General features: G+C 40.2%; 1 protein-coding gene across 1 annotated transcript; it reads left to right on the forward strand.

Moving 5' to 3' along the window:
• The first annotated feature begins 9,015 nt into the window (after positions 1–9,015).
• DIPK2A (divergent protein kinase domain 2A) lies at positions 9,016–26,953 on the forward strand. The gene is made up of 3 exons (XM_054074836.1): positions 9,016–9,768; positions 21,620–21,923; positions 24,221–26,953. The coding sequence occupies exons 1-3, from the start codon at positions 9,115–9,117 to the stop codon at positions 24,550–24,552; spliced, it is 1,290 nt and encodes a 429-aa protein (XP_053930811.1). The 5' UTR covers positions 9,016–9,114; the 3' UTR covers positions 24,553–26,953.
• Positions 26,954–27,178: the final 225 nt, after the last annotated feature.

Below are 27,178 nucleotides of genomic sequence, written 5' to 3' on the forward strand. Positions count from 1 at the left end.
TCATTTGCTACCTAGCAGGTTACTCCATTAAGCACCAATATACCAACCAGTCACAGATATAATTCCCTAATTCTTGTTTTAATCCTGCTATGCTTCCAAACCCAAACGTACTTCTAATGTTGGAGAATTTTTCTGCATGGAAATATAATTACATCTTTAAGTTGGGACCGTGAAACATTTGCATCTGGCAACAGTGATTTTGATACCTCCAGATAGATTACACTAAGCTAACTTTGCTACTGAAAACTGACAGAGCTTACAATTATGCCGCTAGATCTGCAACAGCAGAGCAGGGAAGCAGCATTTTTAAGGCTGCTTTGCGCCAGATGGCACACCATGTCGGAAAAATCTATTTGAGCCCTTGTGTTCTTGTATTATAACCAGCAGATTGTCAGCTGGAGTAAAGTACAGAAAGTATGTAATTTAACTGACCTTGTCTCTGTAGGAATTGATTTGGAATTGGGGGATGAGGCTATTGATGTTTTGACTTGGGAAGGCCATTTCCTTTTTTCTTCTCTCTCTCTCACTCATATAAGATGTACCAATGATTGGTAAGGACTGCTGCAAAACTTGCTCTGAAATGTGAATGATTTGTGAACTTGAAAGACATACTATTTTAAGAAAATAGCACTCTATAGCACCGTTTCTCAGTCCCATGACTTCACATACCTAAAAGTCAGTTTCTTTGGATTGCAAGTTACAAAATGCAGCTCTATTCATTTTAATGGTTACGTGCTAGAAACTATATATTTTCAGATTGTGATCTTGAAGTCAAACTTCAGACACAAAATCAGGCTGCTCTGTAATTGATCTGCAGACTTCCCTGGATGCAACACTTCAGTCTGAGGACCCAAAGAATGTTGTCTCCTAACAGCGTGGCGGGTAAGTACCAAGCTTTCGGTTACCTTCCTGTTCTTTCATTAACTTTCAGTCAATTACAAAACATCAGATAGCGCGCACACAGGAGAACTGTTTGAGAACCCTCATGAATGGATATGTAGGGAGGGAAAAAAAGCAGCTTGTTCTCTCCCCACCAGCACAGCTGGCTCGGGTGCATGCTCTTTATCACTTTATCTCCTAACAGGGAAAGATGCCCAGAGTGTCAATTACCAGGATGGCTGCACCATGATAGAGTTCTGAGAACGCCCTGCCTTGGATCCAGCAAAAGTCTGTTGGACCCAAGGTTTTTAAAATAAAAGACTTCAGAATCAATGAATCAATGTTTTCTAACTATGCAACAAGCAACATATAATGGTCTTTTATGGAAACCAGTAAAAAAAAAAATATAGGGTCATCTGTCAAATCATTCAATAATGTTTGTCCTCATAAACTCCACAGTTTTTGACCAAAACCAGTGAAAATGAAATTTGAAATAAATTAAAAAGTAATAACCAATGTTACCGTAATTGTACCCCCTCATTTCTTCCAGTGCTTTATTTTTAAACATTCAGGCTCACTCTTGCTTTCCAGGAAATACAGAGCAACTTTTTTTGTTTAATCTTACTGTTCATGAATAATATTGCAAACATTTTTAAGCTGCCTTTGAGCCTGGCAAAATGCTCAAGGCTAATGCAACTTATGAAATCAAACTAGAGGTATAGCTGTCTTATGAACAAGAGGCAGGTAAACAGAAAAAAATTAGCCTTAAACCTATATATTTCTCAGAGCTTTACAGTAAAAACAAGTATTTATTAGGATAGTCAGAAACTCAAAAAAATATATTACTGGTAATGCTGTCTCCATTGTTGCCCAACTATTTCACCTTGTCAAGCAGTCTCCTTTTGTTTTTGTTTTAATGAACAGTTAAAACATTAACTGAATAATGGCTTCTTTAGATAGGCTTTTTAGGTCTTAGGTCTTTAGACCTTTTCCAGTTAATCAAAGTCTAGACCATGCAGGGAATTAATGAGGAGAAAAAAAGAACCCAAACTCCACCTCTGCTCACTGTTATCTTGCAGGCAAAGCCAGACTGAAGGATATTAATTTCCATTAGCTTTGGGATTAGTTTATACTTGAGTTTATACTTTAAACTGCAGTAAATAAAATTATTTTGATAGGAGTTCTGAACATGGTGCACTTGCATGCCAGACCTTTATCTGAATACAGGTGATCACATTTTCTCACCGTCATGGCATGAAGGTGATAACTTGATATGATGCCAAAATTCTGTGTATCCTTTTGCTTTGCCTTTTTTACTATTGTATAATTCATGTTCCCATACTTATATTTAAAAAGTCATTAATTTTTCTGTCTGTGATGTCTCTGATGCTTCAGTTCCCCTTTACTATTAGTGAATTAAAAAAAAATAGGTTTTTTTTCTTTTTCATTCTATCTGTGGCTATTTTTCTTATCTTTAGATCTCTGTTGTGATTAGTGAATCTAAGCTTACTCATTTCTCTTGTTCTTCCCACTACGACAGAGCTATAATTTGGTCCATATGCCAGTTTTTCTGCTTTTAGACTACTGTTTCTATTTATGTAAGAGTACATCTTAACACTCTTGCTTATTTTGAATATGCTACGGTATCCAGGTTATCCAAGAATAGCACTTCTGAGGTCCATTTAAAAAAAAAAAAATCTAGTTATGCAAACCAGAACTGAGTATTGATTCTGTAGACAAATGCATGTTGGAAGTCATAAATGTACTGTGGGCCACCACAAGAACACTTACAGAAGGAGAAGATAATTTCAAACTTGGGTGAAATCCTGCATTGAGATTTTGCACACCCTGTCAAGGTCTTAATTGTCCAAGTTTTTCTTGACCATTCTGCCTCTAACCATGGTTTTAGTTATGGTTATGCAAACCATAACACAAGATTTTAATTTTTTTGGCCTTTTTCTATGCCAAATAATATTCTACTTATATAAGTAATACTAGAGATTTCAATCTGACTTGTAATCTTTCTGTGTTATATTTTCTTCATCTTTAAAGCAGGGATAATGTAAAATCCTTCTCTCACAAGATTTTTAAGAAGATTAATGGGATTATTTTATTGTTTCTAGCTTAAGGAACACACTTCATGCTTCCTCTGCCTGCTAGACCGAAAGACGCTGTTTATGAAGCATATAAATGGCATAGGTTAGAAAATGTAAAATAGAGGACAATGTAGAACCAGAAGATAACAGACTGATTTTAGTTCTTAAGGATATGGGACATTAAGAAAAATAAAAAAGGCCTACTGGGAAAGAAGCCCCGATTATTCCTCCTGAAAAGGTTGGCAAGGGAGGAAAACTTCTTAACTATTGATTACGATTACTATAAAAATTGATAAGTGTTGATAATAAAGACACTTTCTGAAATTGAATTACTGGAAAAGCTCTCATCTTTTGAGCCTAACAAAACAATATAGAAGGGACTTTGTCTTGTTACCCTTTGTGCAGTAATTTCTCATGGCACAAAATCACATTAAATCTAAGGCCTTAGTTGATCTTCAACAACTCTAAGACTGAAAGACTAAATAAACCAGACTCATAGATTGACCTCATTTGACATTAGATGTGTGGTTTTTAAAATTGTGATGTCTTTTTTCAGGTTAAACACATTAAATTTGAAAGAAGAGACGTTATCATCTTTAACGTATATATGCAACAGCAATGAAAAGCACGCAGCTGCTGTTGTGGATCATAGTTACCATAGCAATGCACCCTCATAGTTACTTAGAGATTCATTTATTATAATAGTGGATTTAGTAAAGGAGAATGCCAAAGTTGCCCATAGCACTCATGTGGTTTCCGGTGTTACAGATTTTCACCATTTACAATAAGATAACTTTATTAGCAGATGGACATTCACCACTGAAGAAACATGATGAAGTAAATTAGGGACTTGGTTTTCAGCTCCTTTCTTCGGATCTGAATAATTATTTGTAGATAATCCCTTGAAATCAGTAACATCAGACCCAGGACAACTCACTAAAAAACCAAGCCAATGTCCACTCAAGGATCTTCTATTAAATTTGGAGCAGTCTTATCAGGTTTGTACTTACGTAAAAAAAAACCACAAAAAAAACACTACTATACTTGAAGATGCAAGGAAAGAGAAAAGAGGACTTTGAAATACTTTTGCAGATTTTGATATTCAAGTCTGGTGCTATAACCAGCAAACATGCATATCATGATGATAAAGCACATTTGCTAGGATGTTGATTCAGCAAAATAACTTGTAACATTATTCAGCTCTTCACAGCACATAATACTTGCACAGCAATTAAAAGTAGGAAGAATTTGAGGAAAACCGCCAAATTACTCATGGCAAAAATTCTATAGAGACAGTATTTATGTGCTATGCTGCTACATGTACAGTACATTATGGGCATGAAATTCAACTCCACTAAAAATATTATGATTATTTATAAATAATGTAACCTTGTTACTCTTTTCCATTTTCACTTGCACATTAAGCATAAATTAGTATTGTACACAGATAGTTAAAGAACCAATTTACTGCAGTTGTTTATTGGTTAAAGAAGGATATTCTGTACCACCTCTCACATGGCAGATTAACCCAAACAACCTTTTAGATGTTGTTTTTCCAGAATCACAATACTAATTTCATTTTGCCTTACAATAAGTGGTACAACATAGTAAAATAGATTTTTAGTCTGCTGAAAGTAGAACACAGAACAGAGGTCATGCTACGTACCCTTCCTCAGGCAACTGCAGTGTCCCTCTCAATGGGACAGATGGCTACGTGGTTTACACAGCCCAGCCATATATCCTTCAGATGCCTTCAGGTATGTTCTCTGTTCTGCCAAGGGATGGGATTTAAAAGATATCTGAGGATATTGAACATTTGTCCCAATCTGTGGATACTCCCCAACATAAAAATTCAGAAATCTCAGGTATGCCCCCTGGAGCTGTTCCTGTGAAGTGTGTGTGTGTGCAGGCAGCCTGACTTGTGCAAACAGAAACATGGAAACTCTTGATTATAAAGGTACAGAAGTTAGAATTGTTCTTCCTAGCACATCTTTCTGACTTGCCAGCTGGAAGTGACAATAACCTCTGTTTTCAGAGCGGCACGGTGACTCTGTGATTGAATGTGGGAATGAGTGTCTAGACTATTTATTTTTTCTTCAGACTATATTTTTTTTAAATTTATTTTTTCTCTAGACTACTTATTTATTTTTTCTTCAGATACTTCAGACTATTCCGCAGCACCTGCAAAGATTTTGAGATTGCTGTTGTTTTGGACAGCCACACATTCAGTAGTCTGAAACAGAAGAGCTCAGATTGAAGTGCTCTAGTAAGCCAGAGTCTATTATAAGAATTTTACATAGAGTTGCTGGGTTCTCTTTTCATTCTAAACTGTTGAAATTCTGTGTGATTGTTTGCTTTCTCATTATGGAGAGAGAAAGCTTGGATCTATTCAAGCCTTCTTTCAAATCAATATAGTAGATAATTTAATGCTGTGTAAGATGTCTCTGTAGCCATACAGCCTGGGATTTTCATGAAGTCTCTTGATGTCTCAAAAGACAGTGGGAATATATTATATCCACTAACATTAAAGGTCTATGCGTAACTCCAACACAATATTGTTAGGGAGATGTAAAAAATCCATATACAAAAGCAGCAATAACAGGTAACCGTTAGAAACACTTCACAACATGCAGCAACATGAGACCTTCCTGCCGAGCTGCTGCAAAGCAGCCCTCTGTGACTAAAATATTCTGCTGTACATCAGAGAACTTCAGGCACTTGCACTCCACTGATGGTCTGTATTTTCATTCCAGTCACCAGAATCTTTGATGAATTACATTGCCATACATAATTAAGTCTCCACAGGCAAACTGCTGTGGTTTATTCTGAAGCTTAGTCAGAAGGCAACTCTAGAAAAAGAGACAATGTGTATATTATGTTGCATTATCTAGTTTATTTTGTATTCCCCTACACCTTGACGTAGATTCACCTTTGTCCTTGAAATGGATCACTCACAAATCATGCTTTTTAAGAGATACATTTGTCACTCTTGCAGAATTAAGTGTTCTTTACTCAGTTGCTCTCCTTCCTTTGCTTTTACTTACCAACTCTGCCTCAACTTTTTTTTTTTACTTTTCAGTCTTCCAAATGGAACCAGTTTCATCTTTCTTTCAATCCCCTTTGTTTCTTTAAGCAAAATATATGCATCTGTGAATCAAAATTACAGCCACATTGTATAAAAAGGCAGCATCCACTTTCTTTTATCCCTCGTAAACAACCCCCAAAGTCTCCAATTAAAACCAATCAAACCAGAAACAGCAACTTTTATGCAATTCAGAACAAGTCTTCCGATCTGTTTAGAAACAGCAGATTTATCTATTTGTTTATGCACTTGCAATGTCAAATGCTTTAAGAACACTTCGTTGTTGCTGGAAAAGCATTTTAGCTGAACTATCTGAAACACTGTTTGTACTTTAAAATGATATCTTCCTCTAGTAAAGATTAAAATATACTGTTCATATTCAGAAGGATCAAGCTGCTTCCCTATAACTGAGCAAACGAGAAAGCTTGAGAAACAAGCAATTCGAAAACAAGTTCATTAAATAGATTTGTTTATGTTTGGATTTGTTAGTGACTTAGTAAGTTACAGACTAGGTAAGGGCAGATGAAAAAACACTACCAGTATGTAAACGACTAAACATGTTTGGCTAGTGAGTTTGGAGTTTACATCCAGAAACAAAAAGCCCAGTTCATCTTTCAGGATCTATTATTATTATTTGAAATGTGGCACCAAGCAAAGGAAGACCTGAGCAAAGAAGACTATATGTATTTATTTTGTAACAAAATCAGTGGTTTGTAGACATGAACTTGCTGATTGGATGTTTTAACTCTAAACCCAACATTTAACAAGCATGTTGAATGAGATACGGTCATTCGGTTGAAACACTAAGCTGTGCAAGTTCCCTGTACACATTCAACAGACCGACCAAAATCTCAGTATGATGGATTCTTTAAGCTGTGTTTATCCATGTAAATGTCAAAACAAAGTACACAGGGAGGTTAAGTACAAGCAAATGTAAAAAGACAAATGTATTTCAAATGTTCCAGATACTGAGCACTTCAATTTACATAATATGGAAATGAAGTAACTAGAATATCCAGTCTGCTGTGTTTTTTCCCTCAACGATCGCATCCGTACTGCACTTCTGTGACTGAGCAGACAACATGAAGGTTGTCTTGGAGAATACAGACTCACTTTAAGAGGAGCAGTATTGAAAGAATTAAGGCTTTCACCTTTTTTTTTTTCTTGATCTGTTTTTCTTTGTCCTGTCCAAGTCTTTCAGGATGGTTTTTAGCCTGTGGTGGGTAAAAACACAGACACAGGGAGCAGGAAGGCAGCAAGCACAGCAGGCTGGTTCTCCGCTCAGCTGACCGCATGGCTGCAGCCTGGGGGTTCCCCTCTCTGGATTCGGGTGGGATGCAAGCATTTCACAGGATCGGGTGTAGTGTGCCACCATAAAACCCAGTCACCACTGAACACATGAGCTGCCCCGTTAGCAGTGGGACTGAAGATGGGGAAACCTGCCCTGTGGCCCCCACAAACCGAACTGGTTTGTGTGGCTGGGTTCAATATGCAAAGTTGTTTGTAAAATACACAGGGTGGTGCGAGGTGTTTTGCCCCGACTTGGCTTCTGCTGATATGAAAAGAGGAATGCCTTTGCATTAAGCTAAAGTAGAGCTAAGTTCCATCTAAGTACTTGTATTATTTGAAAGTTAGACAAGAAGTTCCTCTGAGAGCATGCTTTTTTCAGTGTCCTTCGAGACATTATTCATTCTTCGCAGATGAACGTCTCGTGCTCCGTGTGAGCTGTGCCGAACACATGCGTCTTCTGCAGTGCCCTCTGCTTGCAGCCTTTCCCCCTCTCGAATGCACGGGCAGAGATGGCTCCGAAGCTGCAAATTAGCGAGAGATTTGACTGTTGCAGAGTTCAGAATAACATAAGAATCAGTCCTTGGAAAGTAACAGAATACGCATAAGATTTCTGGGAAAATTTATACACGTGCATAGAAGTGGGAAATCGGCTCTGTCCCAGCTCTGATCTGCTGCACGTGGATGGACGGACATCGCTGCCTCGTGTCGCCCAGCCCTGATAACTCCCAAACGAGTCTTAGAGAGCTCCTTTGCCGGCATTTGCGCTACCATTGCGGCTTTCGAAGCGCCGGGAGCACCGGGCGGGCACAGAGCGCTGCGCCGGCGGACACCAGACACGGTCCCCGGGCGGTAGGGGGGAACATGGCGGCGCCGCCCCTCCAACTCCCCCCCGCGGCGCGAGAGCAGCGGGGCCGGCGCCGAGCCCCGCCCTCCCCGGGCGCAGCCAACCGGCCTCGCGCGGGGCCCCGCCCCTCCGCGGGTGGGCGGGGCAGCGGCGGGGCGGCCCCTCCTGCGGGGCGGTCGCTCCAAGCGCGGCGGCGGAGCCCGGGCCAATCCCCGGCTCGGCTAACCGCCGCGGCCGCCGGCGCTCGCACAGGGACCTCCCCGAGCCCCCCCTCCAGCTCCCAGGCGCGGTCAATTGCCGCGGCCCGCCGGCGCTCCCGCGAGGCCGCGCCCCCCGGCTCCGAGGCGCGGCCAATCGGCGCCCGCGCGAGGCCCCGCCCCTCCCTGCGCCCGCGCGGAGGCTACGCCCCTTCTCCGAGGTGCAGCCAATCAGAGCTGGCGCAGGGGCCTCCTACCCGCCCCACCCCTCCCCGCGCGCGCGATGGCCCCTCCCCTTCTCCGAGGCGCACCCAATCAGCGCTCGCGCAGGGGCCTCCCCCGCGCCCCGCTCCGCCCCGCGCGATGGCCCCGCCCCTTCTCCGAGGAGCAGCCAATTAGCGTTCGCGTAAGGGCTTCCTCCGCGCACCGCCCCTCCCCTCGCGCTCGGCGGTCCCGCCCCTCCTCCCCATCTCCTCCAATCGGCGCTCGCTCAGGGGCGCAGGGCCACGCCTGTTTCCGGGCGGGCGGGGCGGCCGCGGGTGGCGCTGCCGAGCCCCGCCCCGGGGCGGTCCCGCGCGGCCGGCGGGGCCGCTGGCACCTCCCCCCCCGTCCCCCGTCCCTTCCCCCCGCCCGCCGCCCGCTCAGTAACTTGGCCGCCGCGCGCCGGGCGAGGCGGAGAGTTGCTCGTTGTCGGTGGGGCGGGGGGGGCGCCGCGGCGGCGGGGCGATGCTGCGGGCGGTGCCGCTCAAGTTGGGCCGGCTGTACCGGTACGCGAAGCTGGCGGTGCTGGGCAGCCTGGCGGCGGCGCTGGTGCTGAACACGCAGTCGCTGCTGGGCTCGCTGCAGCGCAACGAGCTGTCGGAGCGGCGGTTCCTGCAGCTCAATAAGTGCCCGGCGTGCTGGGGCACCAGCTGGTGCCGCAAGTTCCTGAACGGGCAGCTGCGCCTCGAGAGCTGGGGCCGCCTGCGCCTCCTCGACGCCTTCAACGTGAAGAACGTGTACTTCGCGCGGTACGGGGAGCCCCGCGAGGGCAGCCGCCGCGTCGTGCTCAAGCGGCTGGGCTCGGCGCGGGAGCTCGCCGACATCGACGCCAAGATCTGCCGCCGAGCCACCGGCAGGGGCCGCTGCGACCTGCCGCAGGCGCTGCCCGCCACCGAGTTCGCCAGCCTCAACGGCGACGTGCGGCTGCTCACCCCCGCCGCCGTGGAGGGCTGGTCCGACCTCGTGCACTGCCCCTCGCAGCGCCTGCTCGACCGCCTCGTGCGCCGCTACGCCGAGACCAAGGACTCGGGCAGCTTCCTGCTGCGCAACCTCAAGGACGCCGAGCGCATGCAGCTGCTCATCACGCTCGCCTTCAACCCCGAGCCGCTCGTGCTGCAGGTGAGCCGCGGGCGGGGCGTCGGGGACCGGCAGTCACCCCCCCGAGCAGCGCTGGTGTCCGTCCCCCCGTCCCCGAAGCGGTCTGTGTGTCCGTCCCCCCCTCCCCGAAGCAGCGTTGGTGTCCGTTCCCCCTCTCCAAAGCAGTCTTAAGTGTCCGCTCCCCTCCCCAGAGCAGCGTTGGTGTCCGCTCCTCTCCCCGCAGCAGTCTAAGTGTAGGTTCCCCCGTCCCCCCAGAGCAGTCTGTCCTGGTCCCCTCGTCCCCCCCTCAAAGGCGGTGTCCCCCACAGTTTAAGAAGCACTGGGTAGACGCTTTTCAGTAATGCTGTTGTGCTTTCCTTGTCAAAAACTGACTCATTCGATGTCACGTTCCTTTGTTAACTAAATATTTGATTTTCTCTTGGTAAAAGTTAGAAATAGCTATTCCATAGTCTAAAGCCTGAGAAATAAATGAACAGCATTCTTTTTTCAGCAGTTGCTTAAATGTATTAGTCAGGAGGACTGTTTGTGTGCGCAGAGCAGAAATTGGTGCTTCCATGTGTCATGTAAAGTTTTAGGTGAAAAATTTGTAGGAAACTGGATTATTCTGTGGCACTACTTAGTTGCTTCTGTTGCTGATTTGTTTAGATTGGGAACTTTGCATTTTGGCTCAACGTTATGGAGAGAACTCCATGTATTCTTTCAGTATTTAAGTTTGGACACACAATTGTTTTGTCCAACATCCAGCTGTCCCTGTCTTTATCTAATGTACCATGAAAAGAATATTGCATGGTTACTGTTATAAAGATCTGCCCTTGTTGTGGTGAGAGGCCAAGAAATCAAAGCCCCCAAAAGCAGTACCACAGGCTTTACCTGCTGGTAAATTCACCTAGTGCTTAATTTCTAGAGAATGCGTTTATGAGCTCCTCTTAATTAAATTTATGTTTTTAGATGGTATGTCTCCTGCCCTCCAGTCTTCCCATGTAAGCTCTTGGGTTTTGTTGTCAAAGTTTCTGGTTCACCTCTCAGCAGACTCAGGGTGCAGTACTTTCCTTCCATTTTGCTGTGAAGTTGCTCCTGAACTCAGTGAAAAAAGAAACTGCACTTAAATAAGAAAATCAGAACTTCTTTGCTTTGCTGAGTAAATCTGGAAATTCTTTGAAAATCTATTTGCGTTCCATAGAACTTTGGGCTTGAGCACTGGTTCCAGCGCCCTAAGCATAGCCTTAGACGGCCAGAACGCAGCTCTGTTTCTTCATAGTTTGTGGGCTGAATGTATTCTGTACAGACAAAGGGTATGGCACAGTTTCAGCGTTCACTGGTGTGTGGTGGATCAGTGGCAGTAGGCAGCACCTTTTAGTTCACGAGGCTTGATTCCTGTCAGCTTCTTGATAAGCTGTGCATGAGCCCAGAGGCTGTCAAACAAATCTGTTGGAAGATGGAAATCTTTGGACAAGAACTTAACAAGCCCTTGGCTCACCATTTATCTCAGCGGAGGTGCTGCTGAGAGCAGAGCAGGGCACACGGGGGAAGCCAGGCAGCCTTTACCAGTCCAGAGTGTGGTAAAGTTATCTGTCACTTCTTATCAGATCAAAAATGTTTTGTGCACAGTGTTGTAAACTGATGAATAGGCATAACCTGGAAAACATTGCTGGGGAACTTCAGGACAGCTTTCTCCAGAAGATTATTCATCCAGTTGGTTAATGGGTACTGAAAGTTCCCTCAGTTGGAAATGAAATATCTCAAACATATGAATCTGAATGAACTCTTCTCATTTGCATAACATGTCACATATTGCCTCATTCTCCGCCTTTACCTGAGAAACACGTAAGGAACAGATAATTCTGTGTTACGCAGCTCTTGCAACAGCAACATGTAAGGCAGTCTTTATTAGAGGGGTGAGGTTACTTTCCAGAAGTGATAACTGTCTACTGAGAAATAAGATACAGAAAACATCTTCTGGTGTAGTTTCTGCAGTATTGATGAGGGCAGATAGTGGCGTGGGAATGAGAACCTGTAGCCTTATTCTAAAAATCAGTGACTTCCAAGAAAGGAAACCTGCATGATGTCATTCGAGGAATCAGATTTTAATTTTAAATAAATGAATCAAACCTTGTAAGTGCTTAACTGAGGTTGGCTGGCTGTCACCGGAAGGCACGAGGAAAAGTATTGCTAGTTTTTGCCTTGAGGTTTTCATGAAACACTACAGTGACTGTTTAAAACACTGACATGAATAACAGTTTTGATTTAGAAGCAGAGAACTTCTAAATACCTAGTGTTCAGTGCATTAAAGTTCTCTGTTCTTGTTGTTACAGGAGCAGCCAAATGTAAATAAGCAGTGAATTTAAAGCTTGATCTTTGACTTGTAATAGAAGATTCACTTTAATTATCTACTAGAGCTATTAATTTGTGGATTATAAGACTTTTAATTAGAGGTTGGGATTTTAGCTTGAATCCTATTTGGAGTATGGATTTGTCCTAAAGTGACGTTGCTTACAAGCTGTGCATTGTCACAACTGACTGACAGCTTTTCCTGCAGGAAGTTTTCAGGTAGGGCTTTAACCCATAGAATGATATCCTTCTGTTACAAGTCTTTGAACAGTAGTAAAGCAACACAGTTTTGTATAGATTACTAATTGTAATCATAACTCAATCTTGGTATCTTTATAGCTTTCTTGTTAACCTTCTTTATCCTCATTTGTTACAGTTGCATAGGTGTGCTCAATGAAGGATTCATCCTCTTTTGCCATTTTACTTCCTGAGGTGAATGGGATGATGGCTGCGTTATTATTCAGTACAGTTTACATCTTTTCTGGATGTTAAAATATTTTATCTCACTGAACTGGTCAGTAACTAAAATCCTCTCACTTTTTTTATCTGAGCTCATATGTGAGTGAAATAACCTGCATGCAAGGGTTGGGAAAGATTTTTTTTTTAACTTGAAGTATAAATGTTTAAGATCTAACTTTTGATAGGTTTGGTTTTTATCCTTGCTCTTCCTAATACTCCTTTGCAGCAATAGAGGCAAATAGCTTTTAGTAATACAAATTCTGATCGGTAATCAAAATTTGATACATCTAAACCAATGTTCTATGTAAACATTAACAGTTTATTCAAACAAAAGCAAGAGCAAAACTTGCTGCTGTTCCTTTAAACTCATTTAATGGAAACTAAAAGTATTTCCATTAGCAGTTACCTGGAGGATAGGATCTATGCGTGCATCTGATTCTTGATTGAATACGATGACTGTGTTAGAACCAGCATGGATGTAAGTAGATTTATCCTCTCTTGTGACTTTTTATAGACCACCCATCTTCTACTCTGTCTTTTAAAAGTAACTGTAGTGGAGAAACTTTTCTTTATTTTTTTTTTAACCATGACATGAGATCAAATAATGGATGATCAGCTTTATGAGTTAACATGATTCATTTTTGTCTTCATTAGCAAATGGAAACGTGAACTTACTGTTACAAACCCACAAATGTTTGCTGCCTATTGTTAATTTTCTGTAAATGCTAAGGTTGTTGCTCAGTCCTTAACTCTTAAAAAAATTATTATAATTCTTTTATTCCCCCAATCAGATTTTTTTTCCCATGGAGGTAGTTCAACAACCATTTGGGGAAATAGTTAAGCCTTCTCTAGACCTCTTATTTTTTGTGGAGCTCCTACACTGCTCTGCCAGCCTCCTGATTTCGTTGGGAGCTGCTGTGGCTGTCTCTTCACAGTTTTGAGCTGCTGGGGTTGTGCCCCCCCAGCTGCTGTGCTGCGAGCCATGGTATGCAACCCTGAGTTGTCCAACACATGGCAGCCTGTGGCAAAGTTTTAAGTTTTGTAATTAAACATGAAAAAAACCCTCCAAAGCCAACAAAGCCCCAAACCCTTGACAACAGAGAGAATTCCTTGTTCTGGGAATTGGGGAAACTTCAGTATGACTCACTATTGCTGAAGTAAGAAGTTGTTTCTGGATAAGAAAACTGTGTGGGTTTTCTCAGTAAAGTGGTTGTGTTTCTCCTAAGGTCTTGCAGTCTGTAAGGATGGATTACCTCTGTCCCGGTGAAACTGAAACATGGATTCTATTTGTTGTAGCAAAAGTACGTGTAGAGCTAGTCTTGCAGTGCTTGGCAGTGCCTTTGTGCTGGCTATTGTGTTGGTGCATGGTACCGCCAGATGCACCATTACAATGGCAGTGCATTCGCTTTGTTTTCACAGACAGCTTGATGTTTGCACACAAACTTTGCTGTTAGAATAAGAGTAAATGACATGCTTGCAAGTATTGTGGTTTGTTTTCTTTTTCAAACTATAGAAGATGTCTGTGAATTATATTCAGAGTGTGTTAATGCAACCTTGTCTGGAGCTGTAGCTTTTAACAGCCTTTTTAACAGCTTTTAAAAATGGAGTTTCTTTAAAGAATGATGGCAAATGTTTGTATCTTGTGTGTAAATTACAAGCCTCAAAGACTTATTTTCCTGACTCTTGAGAAAAATTCCGATACCTATGTGGAAAAGAGCAGTGTTCTACATTTTTTATGTAGATGATATAAGTCATTGCCTTGCCCTCAGGTATGTATTTGGCTTTTTAAATGGTTAAGTTTAATGACTTTATGCTTCTCACAACTTCTGATGGTTGTTATTCCTTGTAGAAGAAAAACAAACAAACAACCCAACAACAGCTGTATCGCTGTTCCTGGTATAATTACTCTGCATAAACAGTCTGTTGCCACATAACCTAAAATTCTTCTGGTTTCTCTTCCTGTCATCATTGGGGCTTCTGTTTGGGTTTGTTGCAGGAAGAACAATAACTGGCATCTGGTAGACATATATCCAGACGTTAACTGTGTTCTCTTTGAAACAATTTCTTGTGCTCAATTCAGTCAAAGTAGCAATTTAGCCAAACGTTTTACCGAGTTATTTTGCTGATCCATACCTAACTCAGTAAGAAGTAAATGCGCAACTCTTTTTGCTTGGAATGTCTTTTTTGTCTTTTTTTTAATCATGCACTCTGTTTGAGTCATAGGTTATTTTCTGTAGTTGTATTCTAAATGCATTGCTAGAATGCCATCCAGTTTTAGTACTTGGTGCCTTTTAAACTTTCTTAATTGGTTCAATTTGGGATGTTTGAGGATAGTGTAGAAATTCTTCAAGTTATTTTTGGCTATGTATTAAGATGAGTGTATTAATCTAGGGGCTGTTGAGAAATCACTGTACAGACTTAAATGGAAATCCTCTTGATAAATTGTAACTGAACAGTTTTCAGTAACAGGAAAAGAAATGGGTTAGCCCACATTTCAAACCTTGGAATACCAGTGTTGCCCATTTGTTTCTGGTCTGTCTGATATAGAGGGGGAGCTGTATTTTATTTTCCTGAGTTGAGTAATAGAGGCATTGTTTTAGTCTCTTTGATTTTGCAAATTAACTTTCAGAAATAAGAGTAGGCCATTTCTGCTAGGACATCTTAATAGTGATATATTCCAGACTCATAACTGATGAGAAGTAGATAGGGATCATATTCATCTGTTGCAAATTTAATCTGGACAAGCTTCTACAATCTAATTTGAACAGGTAACAACCAATGCAACATTAAATTTTCTATGCTATGGCTCTTGCATTTAATCGTTATTCATTAATATGTTTGAAGAAATGACATAACTCTGCTAACATTGTGAAATATAACAGTTCAAATGTTCAACTTGCTCATTGGGCAACTTCTAATTTTTAGTGGGTTTATATTTAGAATTGTCTCTATTTTTGTGCTGTAGTGTGTCAAATAAGGCTGATCTGTACTTCTTGTGGGCATGAATTGTATGTAGTAACTGGTTGAAATGTAGTAATACTGAACAAAAGTCAGATAAAGTCAGAAAGAAATGTAATTACAGTGGGAATACCGATATTGGGAATATTCAATGAAATCCACTCTTCGCTCACTGTGTGTGTAGGCTATATATGTGTATGCTCAACTTCTGTGGGAGTTTTAGTTGAATGTCGAATGATTTGGCTTACAGTTAAGAATGAAATTGTTTTCATTACACTCGCCAGCATTCACAAATACGTGTGAATACATATCTCCTAGAATGCTGATCGGTTTCTGACAAAAGAAGGCATCTGTGTTCAGACTGTTTTTTAACTGCCTTTGATCTGGAAAGTTTCATTGTACAATCTGATCTCCAGGTCTGCGTCATTCCAGAGTTGTACTTGTTTGCCTTAGTGACTAACGCAAGTGCTACTTCTGTTTACGCTGCAGAATCAACAGTGCTCTGTGAGAGGGAATGAATTATTCTCCTTTTGAGGAAAAGCATATTGTTTAGATTCTGCTTGCCCTGCCAGTCTGTGCCAGGGCAAACGCAGTGTAGTGGGATGGTTTTGACAAAGACGTCACAAAGTATGTAGTTTTGCCATGAAGGTCTTCAAGATAATAAGGAGCAGAGAGAGAAGGTCCCACTGTGTTTTGCATATGTTTTTTAATTCCATTGTATTTAGGGTGTAGCTCTTTCTTTGTCTGTTTTTTTTTTGTGGTTTTGTTTTTCTTCTTAATAGAACTCCCTTTATACAAAACGTGTTAGTGCCATATAGCATCTTCTAGAGTAGTTTTGAAAATGGAAAGTAAATTTTTTTCAATGGCACAGTGGAACAGTAGCTGAAAGATGTCAGTCCTTAATTAAACCGTTTTGGGGGGCTTGATTATTAGGATGAATTGATTGTGATAAACTAATATTCTTTCGAGTGTATAATTCAAAAGGGATTTGTGTTACTGCAGACTACAATAGGCCGTATCAGCTTAAAGCTGGTGAGTCTTTACTGCATGATTGAATTCACAGCTCTGGACATTCAAAACCAAGGGCAGATTTGTTTGTCTTCTAATGTTTAGACAGATGGAAGTGAGGAAGACAAATGCACTGATAGTGTGGTTTGTGCTTCAGTGAAATGATAAATTCACCCTATTAAGTCTCAATATTTATTCTGAGACTACACTGTATTTTTTTAAAAGACATAAATGCAGTATTATTCATTCGGGAACAAAGCGTCTTTTGTCCTTTTGGCAGGATTTGCATAGGCTTTTAAGCCTTGCTTAAAAAGATGTCTTGTAGCTACACTAATTAGGGCAACTAAAATATTTTTTGATATGTACGTCACACTGGGAATGGAGGTAGCAGAAGTTTTTTTGTCATATTTTCATCTTTCTGGTAGAAGATTGTACATATTTCTCTGTGAATAGAGAAAGATAACAACTTTAATGAGGGAAGAGTTACTAAGTTACCTGTTTATAGTTTTTCATAATCATTACTGTATTTTAAAACACTTAGAAGCTTAATTGTCTGTGGTTTCCATGGCATTTGTGTGTATATTCACAGATAAAATGTGAGTGGGTGCATCAGAGTTGCAGATTCTTTTGTCACATAGCTGTTTCTGGCTTTGAACAAGAGCTTAGTTTTTATTGTAATTGCTAAATGTATACTTTTAAATCTTCAACAAATAGCACATTCAAGAACAAAACTATGTAAATAAATATGCTACTAATAATTTGAGAATGAAAATAATAACTATTATGCATTACTCTACAGAAATCTGAGGGTTTTGGCTGCTACCTATCTACTAAGCTTTTAGCTTCTAAGTGCAAGTTCTTAATGGAAAACATGTTTAATGACCATACAAATCTGTGTTCATGTCTTACTGGCTTTCAGAATCTTAATACATGAAGAAAAAAACATCCTTGTGTTAAATGCAATCTCATCCAGAAAAATGCTTTCAAGATAGAATGGCACAAAAAGTTACAAATCTGTACTTGCAAAGACAACTGATCTGCACTTCAATTAATATTCTTGTCAAATTCGCCGAGTGAATATAAACTGCTGAATGAGGCACTTGTACGTGTTTTTATCCCCTTCTTCGGCTACTGACTTGGGTAATGAAGTGTAGATGTGGCTGTTACATGCCAGTTGGAAGGGAGCCAAAACAGAGATGTTGTTTGTACATGTGCAGATGTTGGCAGGATTCCCTGCACTCCTGTTTTCAGAAGATCTTTTTATTGCCATGGAGTTATACATGTGTTACAGTGTGGCATGCAGTTATTTTACTACTAATGTTTGGGGTGTTCACTTCTTAATGAACCAAACTGCTTCTAGAATTTCTTGTGTGAGATGAAATTCAGTGTACACAATGCAGGAAGCATAATAGATGTATTTTAAGGATCAGCGTACCATTGTGACTAACGCAGTGCTTTCAAAATCGATTTAATCCCTTACATAAATCCCTGCTGCTCCTGGAAGGGGAAAGTCCTCTTAACTCCTTTCTTCTCTTCTGCACCTGGCTATCCAGGCCTTCTTCCTTTCGTCAGTACTCGCATGATGTGGTGATGTGGTGAGCTGGATCAGGCTACTGATCCAACTGAACACCAGCCGGGCAAGTACCAGCTGCACTGCTTTCCTAATGATGTGAAGGAGGGGGTTGAAATGAGTGTGCTTGATGGATTGGGAGGGATGGACACCTTCGCTTCCGATGGCACAGCATGGCCTTTGCGAGGTTCAGCTGTTCAGCTGTTGAATTTATACTTGGAAAGGGAGGTGAAGGCATAAGCAGAACAGGACTATAATATTGGAAGGGAGAGAGGTGGAGAAGAAAAGAAGTAGGATGGTTCAAAGTCACACTGAAATAAAAATATTGAGGTTATCGTTGCTGTAGCGATGTGGTGTTGGTAAAGTGCAGCGGTATGAAAAAGTTACATACAGTTAGTGAAATCAGTAAACCCTGTGTTTATCAGAAAATTTAGTCGGGTAAATTCTCTCCAATTTAAGATATAAATTTGGCTTTATAAGATATAGATAAAGTAGACTTGTATGGATACAGGACTGAGAGGTACATGCATTCAGACTTCGTCAATACTTAACTGTGTGGCTTTTCCCTGATGGATACCATTGGGCAGTATTTTGAATTTTCCTGTGTGCCCCTTGATCCCACTCACAGGAATGAAAAATTCTTGTTTAATCAGAATTGTCTGGAGATCGTGCCTGAGCACCAGCTCCTGCTTGCTTCTTGGTTGAGTTAAATGGCATGTTTCTTTGTGAATGACTAATTTCGTTTGATGGACAACAACCATTTGCTTATTGGTTTGATTTGATCCAGGACTGAATAGACTAATGATAAATGCGCATGAAATCTCATTTCGGTGGCATTTATTGATGCTACAGACATGAGTTTTCATTATATTTGTCTGTTTGTAGAATAAGTAAGGAGCACTGGATTAGCACACACTTCATTTGTTGGAAGGTTATTTTGCTAACCACAAAACAAGCAAAAAAAAAACCCAGCCAACTTCTTAACTGTGGAATGTATCCCTTGACTTGCCCTGAGCTAGTGGATATCTGCCTGTACTTAGCACCTTCATAAATTGCCCTATATCCTCAAGATAAAAAAGCTGAAGACCGGATAATGTCGTCTTCATTGCATAGTATTTTCAGTTAGTGAGAGAGACTTAGTTCTGCTCAATTATGTATTATCACAGCTTGAAAATGTGCTGGTCTCAAAACCATCGTATTAGTTACGTGTCATCTTCAGGATTTTTCATAATCAGGTTTGCCTATGTGGGTAGGTCCAGTGATCAAAATAGAGTAGAAGTTCAGACAGAAAATCTTTGAACCTATTGTGTTCTTAATATAGGTCTGATGTCCTTTTGACCAACCAAGAAAGGTGGTTCTTTGCAGTAGTCAACACAGTTATTGCCCTAAAATTGTCTTCTGCACTTGCGTGTTACAGGTTATTATAATGACTTTTGCCATAAAGATGGCAAAGTAAGTCAACAGTGTATATCAATTATTACTTTAATTTCTTATGTATGTACTGTATAGACAAGATTAGCTATGCAGAAACTTCTAAAATTCCTTGAAAATTCCACGGATGACTTCTTGAGCCTGAATAGTCTGGGATGGATGCTCACCTTGCAGTAGATTCCAATTACTAGTGTTAACACAAAAAACAGTGGGTATTCTTAGTTTGTCAAAATTATATTTAAAATATCAAATACTTTTTAAAACGGTAGATAAACAAATTGCAATATTCTTAAGTGTTCCGAGGAAGGGCTGCAGAATGCCAGTTACAAGTTAAGCTGCTTTTTAGCCTTTGTTTTAGATACAGGCTCAGTTAGGGCCTCTGTGACATTTCATTAAATGCTTTAATTGTGTTAGACAAAAAGTGTTGTAATGACTGATAAGTAATGCGCTTTTAACAAAAGCCACTTAAATGTGAAAGTGGGCATTTTTCATTTGCGCAAACTAGAAGGCTCATCTGCTTGATGAGAGTAGCTGGATAGCATCGTAAGGCTTGCATTTGAAATGGAAATCTTAAAAGGTATAATCCTGTGTGCTCTGAATGCTACCTTCTGTTGAGTATTTCATGGTTCTGTTAATACTGCTCGCTTTAAGCTTCTCTGTTCTTAACTTTATAAAAATAAGAATGTAATAAAGGCTGCCCTTATGCTGGAGTATAAAGTACTTCAGGTTCTCCCCTGCCATGGGATCAGAAGTACATCAATTCCTTCTTATTTGACAGGTATATATTTGAAATATATATAAGATGTGTATGTGTATGTATATATCTGTCTACATAAATGATCCTTACTTGAGATTATGAAAGCAGAGAAAGGCAGTGAGTCACTTAGCATAGAAGTTGGCAAGGAGCGTGCCTCCAGAGCAGAAACATCAATCCTGGATCTTCTCTCTCTAAAAGGCCTGTAGAAGGAGGTTGGAAATCAGCGTGCTGTAGGTAGGTGAACTGGTTTGCTGGGCTGGGGGCTCTAGGTTTGTGCTGGAGATTAAGAGTAAGAGCCATATGGAGTGTTAGGAGTGCTGTTCTCCAATATCAGTCACGTAGAATTGGAAAGGAATGCCCAAACTTTTTATTTACCTTTTTTTTTTTTTTGAGGTGGTGGTGGAAGAAGTGTGGTCTAGACTGTCAATAATAACTGTTGTTTTCCTCTAGTCACCTCTGTATAGTTTTGTACTTCATGTAATGATTCAGAATGGGTAAGAAACGATTTGTAGCTGCCTGTGAATTGCTGGGAGAATTTGACTGTGGGAGCACTTGTGTTGCCCATCTGTAAGAAAGGCTCTGATGTGCTTCAGTAAACCTTTTCATTAGCACCATTTGTACTTATAAATTCTGTAACTAGGATTCCAATTTTGTAGTGAAATGACTGAGCAGGTGGAGACAAGGTTTTTGTTTTTACCTTCTGAAATCTGCAGCAGTTCCAAGTACTAAAAATATGATGCAACCACAAGAAACTGTTGTTTCAGTGGGGAGCAGGTGTTCCTGTTTTGCTTTTTCTGCATGTGTGTTTACTAGCAGCATCTTTTAAAAGGTAGGAAAGACAAACAGAAGAATTTTCCTCCTGGATATCGCTAGAGTATTCATTGATCCAATGCCCTTTTGGGTCAGGGGCCAGTTATCAGTCTTTGTAATGAAACTTGGCTCAGGCGATGAGAGCATGCTTACAGAGAAAACTACTGGTGAAATCCGCAAATAAGCTTTGTGAGTAAAGATTGGAGTGTGTATTGGTGATGTTTGTTGTTGTGTTGACTATTGTAGTGTAAGCAAATCTATTTTGGCTTTTTTTTACGTATGTATGTATAGCACGTGGAAAGCTAGGTGTGGGCTGTATATTACCTCAGGCTCCTGACTCTTCCCTTCAGCAGTCCAGCAGTGCTTCTTACTCACATAAATATATTCCATGTTGTTTTTTTCTTTCCCTCCAAAATTTTGAAGTATGTGGAAGTCTTGTCTTGATGGGTATTTACAGGTGTCTCCTAAATTTCATTCAACAGCCTTACAATCTTTCAAAACCTAAGCCGAAGTGTATTAATGAAAACTTTAAAAAACCTTTTTTTATACAGAGTTTTCCGTCTGATGAGGGTTGGCCGTTCGCAAAGTACTTGGGAGCATGCGGAAGAATGGTGGCTGTCAATTACGTTGGAGAAGAGCTGTGGAGTTACTTTAACGCACCATGGGAGAAACGAGTGGATCTGGCCTGGCAGTTAATGGAAATAGCTGAGCAGCTGACAAATAATGACTTTGAATTTGCACTCTACCTCCTTGACGTCAGCTTTGACAACTTTGCAGTTGGACCAAGAGATGGGAAAGTTATCATTGTAGATGCAGAAAACGTCCTGGTAGCAGACAAAAGGTTAATCAGACAGAGTAAGTTTCTTCTTTCTCTCCTTTTCCCTCACCCCATGTTTCTTGCTTCTTTCTCTGAAAGCACAGTGTTTAAAATACGTGTAGTGGCTAAATACCAATTTTGTTGGCTACCTAACTAGACTACTAATTAACAAACTAATTAGCTTTCTTCTGCAATTAGACTACAAATTGACTTGGCCAATTTGCAAGTTTTATGAAGCGTTGAACTCACCTGAACTTGACTTACATATACTTGAAATCTCTGTAATCCTGCTCAAATGGTGGAGTGGAGATGGGAGGAGAGGGTTTGGATGTTGGATGGGCTTATACAGATGGCAGACAGACAGACAGACAGATGGGCTGCCTGACTGGCTTGTCTACCTTAAGTAGAGCAGAGAGGTTCCTTTCATTGTGGCATTACATGGGTTTATATTCCTTTTGAGCTTATAAGGAAAATGTCACAGACCTAAAGGCTAGAGACAGTAAAAATGAAACCCTGGATTCTGCAGGAGTTCATGGCAGTCCGCCCAGTGGTTCCTGTCTGCTTTGGGTGAATGGATTTGTTAAGCTTTGCAAATAGACTTCATATACTATGCTGTTGAATTCCCTTCCAGGCTATTGTTTTCTATCCACACACCCTTCTACAGTACAAAAGTGTGAGATTTGGGGCTGGGTTTTTTAGTTTTATTTTTTTGGTGGTATAGTTCCCTTTTTTAATTAATTTATTATATGTTCTGAAGGAGCTTGATAAGAACTATGTGAGCCTACCAAGAACACCTTTTAAAGTATTGGATACCCATTGCATTTACTTTAGTACTTATGGGCCACACAGTATTACTTAAGAAGTTGACTTTTGGAACATGTCTGAATTACTCAGTCACAAAGATGACCAAATAAATGAATTCTGAAAAAGTTGATGTGTGCATGGAATAAGGGCAAGTAGTTTCTTGCAGAAGAAGCTGAATGCTTAAAGTTTCACACCTACATCTGTTTTCTGTAGTTCTCAGACTAATTTGGATCCGACTAGTATTGTGCTCCATGATTTGTAATCTAGCAATTAATCAAGAACACAGAAAAGAAATGAGGACGCAAGAAAGTTCTCAGTCTTTGTATAAACTTATTTAATATGGATTTCATTAATCTTTGGGAACGTTTCATTAAACCATCTTGTGTGTCTAGAGTGATTAATGTGCATGTTTGGATATTTGAATATGTACATTCTGTCCAATTCCACTGTACAATATCTAATTGTACTCTTTGGGGGATATGATATTGGAGTTTGCTCAAGTCCTTTTTTCCCATTCTCCATTGTTGTGTTTTTTGCATTTTGAGCTTGCTGTTCACTGTACAAATTCTACATCATAGTTTTATCATTTTAGCAGCTGTCCTTCAGTACGCTTTTTTTCCCAGGCTGGCTTGCAGTGCACCATAGGTGATTAGAGCAGTAGTCAGCTTGGAGACTGCTGAACACATGTTCTTTTACATAATAGTGCTAAGAGAGATCTGTAAAGCTGTGAGAGTCCCTGACAAAGGACCTCTTCTCAAAGCTGGCAGTAATCCAGAAATTGAAGATTAATGTTTTCTAACAGAAAATAGTAAGAAATCAGGAGGTCTCAAACTTAGTAGCCTTTTACCTATTATTTAAGGTATTTACTGTAAATCAAATTTTAAGTTAAAGAAAGCTTTGACAAGGCCACTAGTTCAACTTCCAAATTGAGATAGGATTATGCAATGCCATTTGTTTTGTTGTATTTTTTTCTTCAAAGATTATACATAATGCATCTGCTTTTTCATGTGTACTTCTTGGTTACTACCATGCCTGAAGAAAGAGGTTGGAAGATGAAGTTTCAGAAATTTATGGCGACTACTTTGTAATGGGTATTTTGTTCTTTGGTAGTCCAACTGCCAGTTTTAGTCCTGGAGAAACCAGATGTATGTTGTTAAAATCATGTTGCTATTTGTTTTTTCTCTGCGCTTCAGCTGTGGATCATTCTCTTGTGTTTGTTTGTGCTACCTTTTTTTCTCTGTGTTTGTGTGTGGACGTAGATTTCATGTGTTTAAGGTGCTGCTTTTTCTGCTTCCCTCTCTTGGCTATTTTACCCACTTCCTTTATTTTTTGTATTGCCAGGTCTATTTCAGCAGAAGGGTATATGATGCTGTGAGATGCAATCCTAGACTAGAATGTTTAATTCTCTGTACAAAGTTGGTTCATAGTTTTAATATGACCAGTTTGTTGTGCATTGAGCTTCTGATGGTATTCAGATGCACATGTGCTCATCTCCTCTCTCACATTTTTTTTGTCTTCCTGTATTTCACAGATAAGCCTGAAAACTGGGATGTATGGTATGAAAGCAAATTTGATGACTGTGATAAAGAAGCTTGTTTGTCCTTCTCGAAAGAGATTCTTTGTGCTCGTGTCACTGTGGACCACAATTATTATGCTATTTGTCAGAACCTTTTATCGAGACATGCCACATGGCGTGGCACTTCTGGAGGACTACTTCATGACCCCCCAGCTGAAATTGCCAAAGACGGCCGCCTTGAGGCCTTGCTGGATGAGTGTGCCAACCCAAAGAAGCGATACGGCAGATTCCAAGCCGCAAAAGAACTGCGTGAATACCTTGCACAATTGAGTAACAATGTGAGGTAGTGCACGGGGACAATTATTGGCAACACTGGCTAAAACACTATTGCAAAGACATAGAAATGAAGTTTTGAACTTGGTGTGTTAAAAAGAGAAACTGAAAACCAAACTAGTTCATCAGTTTTCTAAATACCATAAAAATATAATTTTATGGTGTTACAATGTTCCTTTGCAAGCAGACAAGGTACTTAGTTAATTAAAACTCGAGCTACTATTGACTTTCCTCCCTAACTGTTTAAAAGGGAGGAGGTCACAAAAGACTGTGATAGCTTGGTTAACAGCCTGTGTGGCAAAGGGTACTTTACATAAAACTGCATTGGTGTCACAGTTTTGTGAAGCTGATGTTCTTACTTGGAAAATCAAGTTAGACCAATGGCCTGTTTTAAAGGCCCTTTTTGTGACATCGTTGTCTCATTTTTGTGTTTGTTTAAACACCTTGAAGTGGCATTTACATCCAGGTAAATCTCGCTGTCTGCATTGTTTCAAATTTAACAGGCTTTCCCGTTAATGCTGTGCAGTACATTCCTACTGTGAGTGCAGGAGTCCCATGTTTACTGTCTAATTCTAGGGGGTTTTACACTGTATTTTACTATGATTAGACATTGTATATTTTTTTTAAGATCAACGTGAACTCAAATGTCATTTGGGCTAATATTAATTTGATGTCTTCTGTAGTTCTGCCATTGGAAATATCACTTAATGTAATTATTGTACAAAACTTTTACCCTTCATGCCAGTATATACACATGAATGTTTAGCAGGAAATCATGGTATAAGCAAACTCTTATTCTTAACATAGATAATTTGAGAATTGGAGAGACTACAATAAAAACACCTGTATTCATTTAAATTGGGGATAGAAGCTTGATTAAAATAAAAACTAACTAGTCCAGTGTAGTTAAGCATAAACCAAAGAAAATGGTTCTGTTTGTTAGCTTCTAAAATTGTAAAGAAGAAAGTGCTATACTGTAGTGAAGCTAATTAATTCTGAAAATTCAAACTTCAGTGTTCCTTGGTTTAGTCTTTGAAGAACTTCTAAAACTATATGCTTATGCTAGAAGAAAACCATAATTTGAATAATAATGTCTAGAAAGTTAGCAGCTTGTTTTACATCATTCCCAATTCTGTTGAATTGGGAAGTGTAATGGAGTTCATTGAATATTCCTCTTTTTTTTCACCAGTGAAATTAATTGAGCTGTATTCACTTGACACCTTTTCTTGAATTTTTTTTTTTTACAGCAACTCTGACACTCCATTTTCCTGAAGTCTAATTCATAAAAAGATACTCCTAGGAAATGTGTGCAGATTACTGCTTGTAACACTACGAAGGAAGCTCATATTTCTTAAATATGTGTATACAACAATATTTCTTACAAGCTAAAAAGAGTTCTGAGCAAGGTAAAATGTGCTTCTTTCAAGAGTAGCGTGTTTATGCCTCTCATACTGCATCAAAAGACTGATGGAAACTGGTGTTTTACCAAATTGCTGCAAGTGCAAGGTGAGGAAAACGGCAAACTCACCGCCTGGCCCTTCTTTCTCAAAGCTCAAGAAGTGGAGGCACATAAAAGTGCGGACTGCTTTTTGACTTCTTAGATTACTCTATGAAGGATATTTTAGAATTTGAAATTCTCACTTTGAGTCACCTTTGCCTGCTTAGTTCTGACTTGCTCCCAATCCTTTGTCTCATTGTCTGAAGTTAGAATGCCCAATGCAGCTTTTAATTTTTTCTCCACTGCCCTAATTTGAAAACGGTTTTATGTGCTCGCTCTGGCACAAACTATCAGAGAAGGTTCATGTTCTTTTTTGTCGTAAAAACCCACTTCTTTGAAGAAAATAGAGTAACCCTCAGACTAGGTAGTACCAGCCTACCATAAAGCCTTGACTTGTCACCGAAGTTGATTTTTAAACATCTGCCACATGTCCCAGTGAGCGAGTGGAGTGTGAGTGTTAAAGCTGTAGAAGAAACAAACGCTGCCAGTTCTGGTTACTACTTGAGACAGTTCTGTAACTGTCAGAATGTCCTGTCAGATTTGGTTGGGGTTTAGGTCCCTCGGAAAAAAAGTGGTTAAGGCTGATTATAAAAGGAATTTGGAACTTTAAAAAATAAAAAACCACACACTACAGGGAAAACATTGTGGAGAGCAATAAATCTTGTTCCGTTTGCACCTGTCAGATATTTATTGTACAATAACAATTTATATTTTTAGTCATTTCCCATTATTAATGATGAACATGGTGAAATATTTTTGAATGGGATGTTTGGGGTTTGTATGTGCATTACAATTGTCCTTTTGTACTGTAAGTTACTGTTTGATTGGAATATTTTATCGGAGCTGTCTCCCTGTGCCTTTATATTACAAGAAAGTTGTTTCTGCAACTTCTAATGATATTAATAAAGAATACTTTAAGAACCTCATCTCAGACACTCATTTTCAGTCAGTCTTTTAAGATTGACTTAGTCTAGGATGCTTTAAAATTGACATAAAACTCATTTTTGTGGTGGTGTAGAATGCACCGTTGTCAGAAGTGACAGATGGGGAAATTTCCTCCCTCCACTTCCTTGCAGAGTACTTGATTCAAAGCATGAATGATCTGTCAGCAATCGTTTTGTTTTGGAGATTATTGTAAGTAG

This window comes from Cuculus canorus, chromosome 9 (assembly GCF_017976375.1).
Source record: "Cuculus canorus isolate bCucCan1 chromosome 9, bCucCan1.pri, whole genome shotgun sequence".
Lineage (NCBI taxonomy): Eukaryota > Metazoa > Chordata > Aves > Cuculiformes > Cuculidae > Cuculus > Cuculus canorus.

What these genes read in the sequence shown, in the direction of transcription:
- DIPK2A (XM_054074836.1), top strand. Translation starts at nt 9,115, where the DNA reads ATGCTGCGGGCGGTGCCGCTCAAGTTGGGCCGGCTGTACCGGTACGCG. An exon ending in CCGAGCCGCTCGTGCTGCAG is followed by an intron (nt 9,769 to 21,619) that starts GTGAGCCGCGGG and finishes TTTTTTATACAG; the next exon opens with AGTTTTCCGTCTGATGAGGG. An exon ending in CAAAAGGTTAATCAGACAGA is followed by an intron (nt 21,924 to 24,220) that starts GTAAGTTTCTTC and finishes TGTATTTCACAG; the next exon opens with ATAAGCCTGAAAACTGGGAT.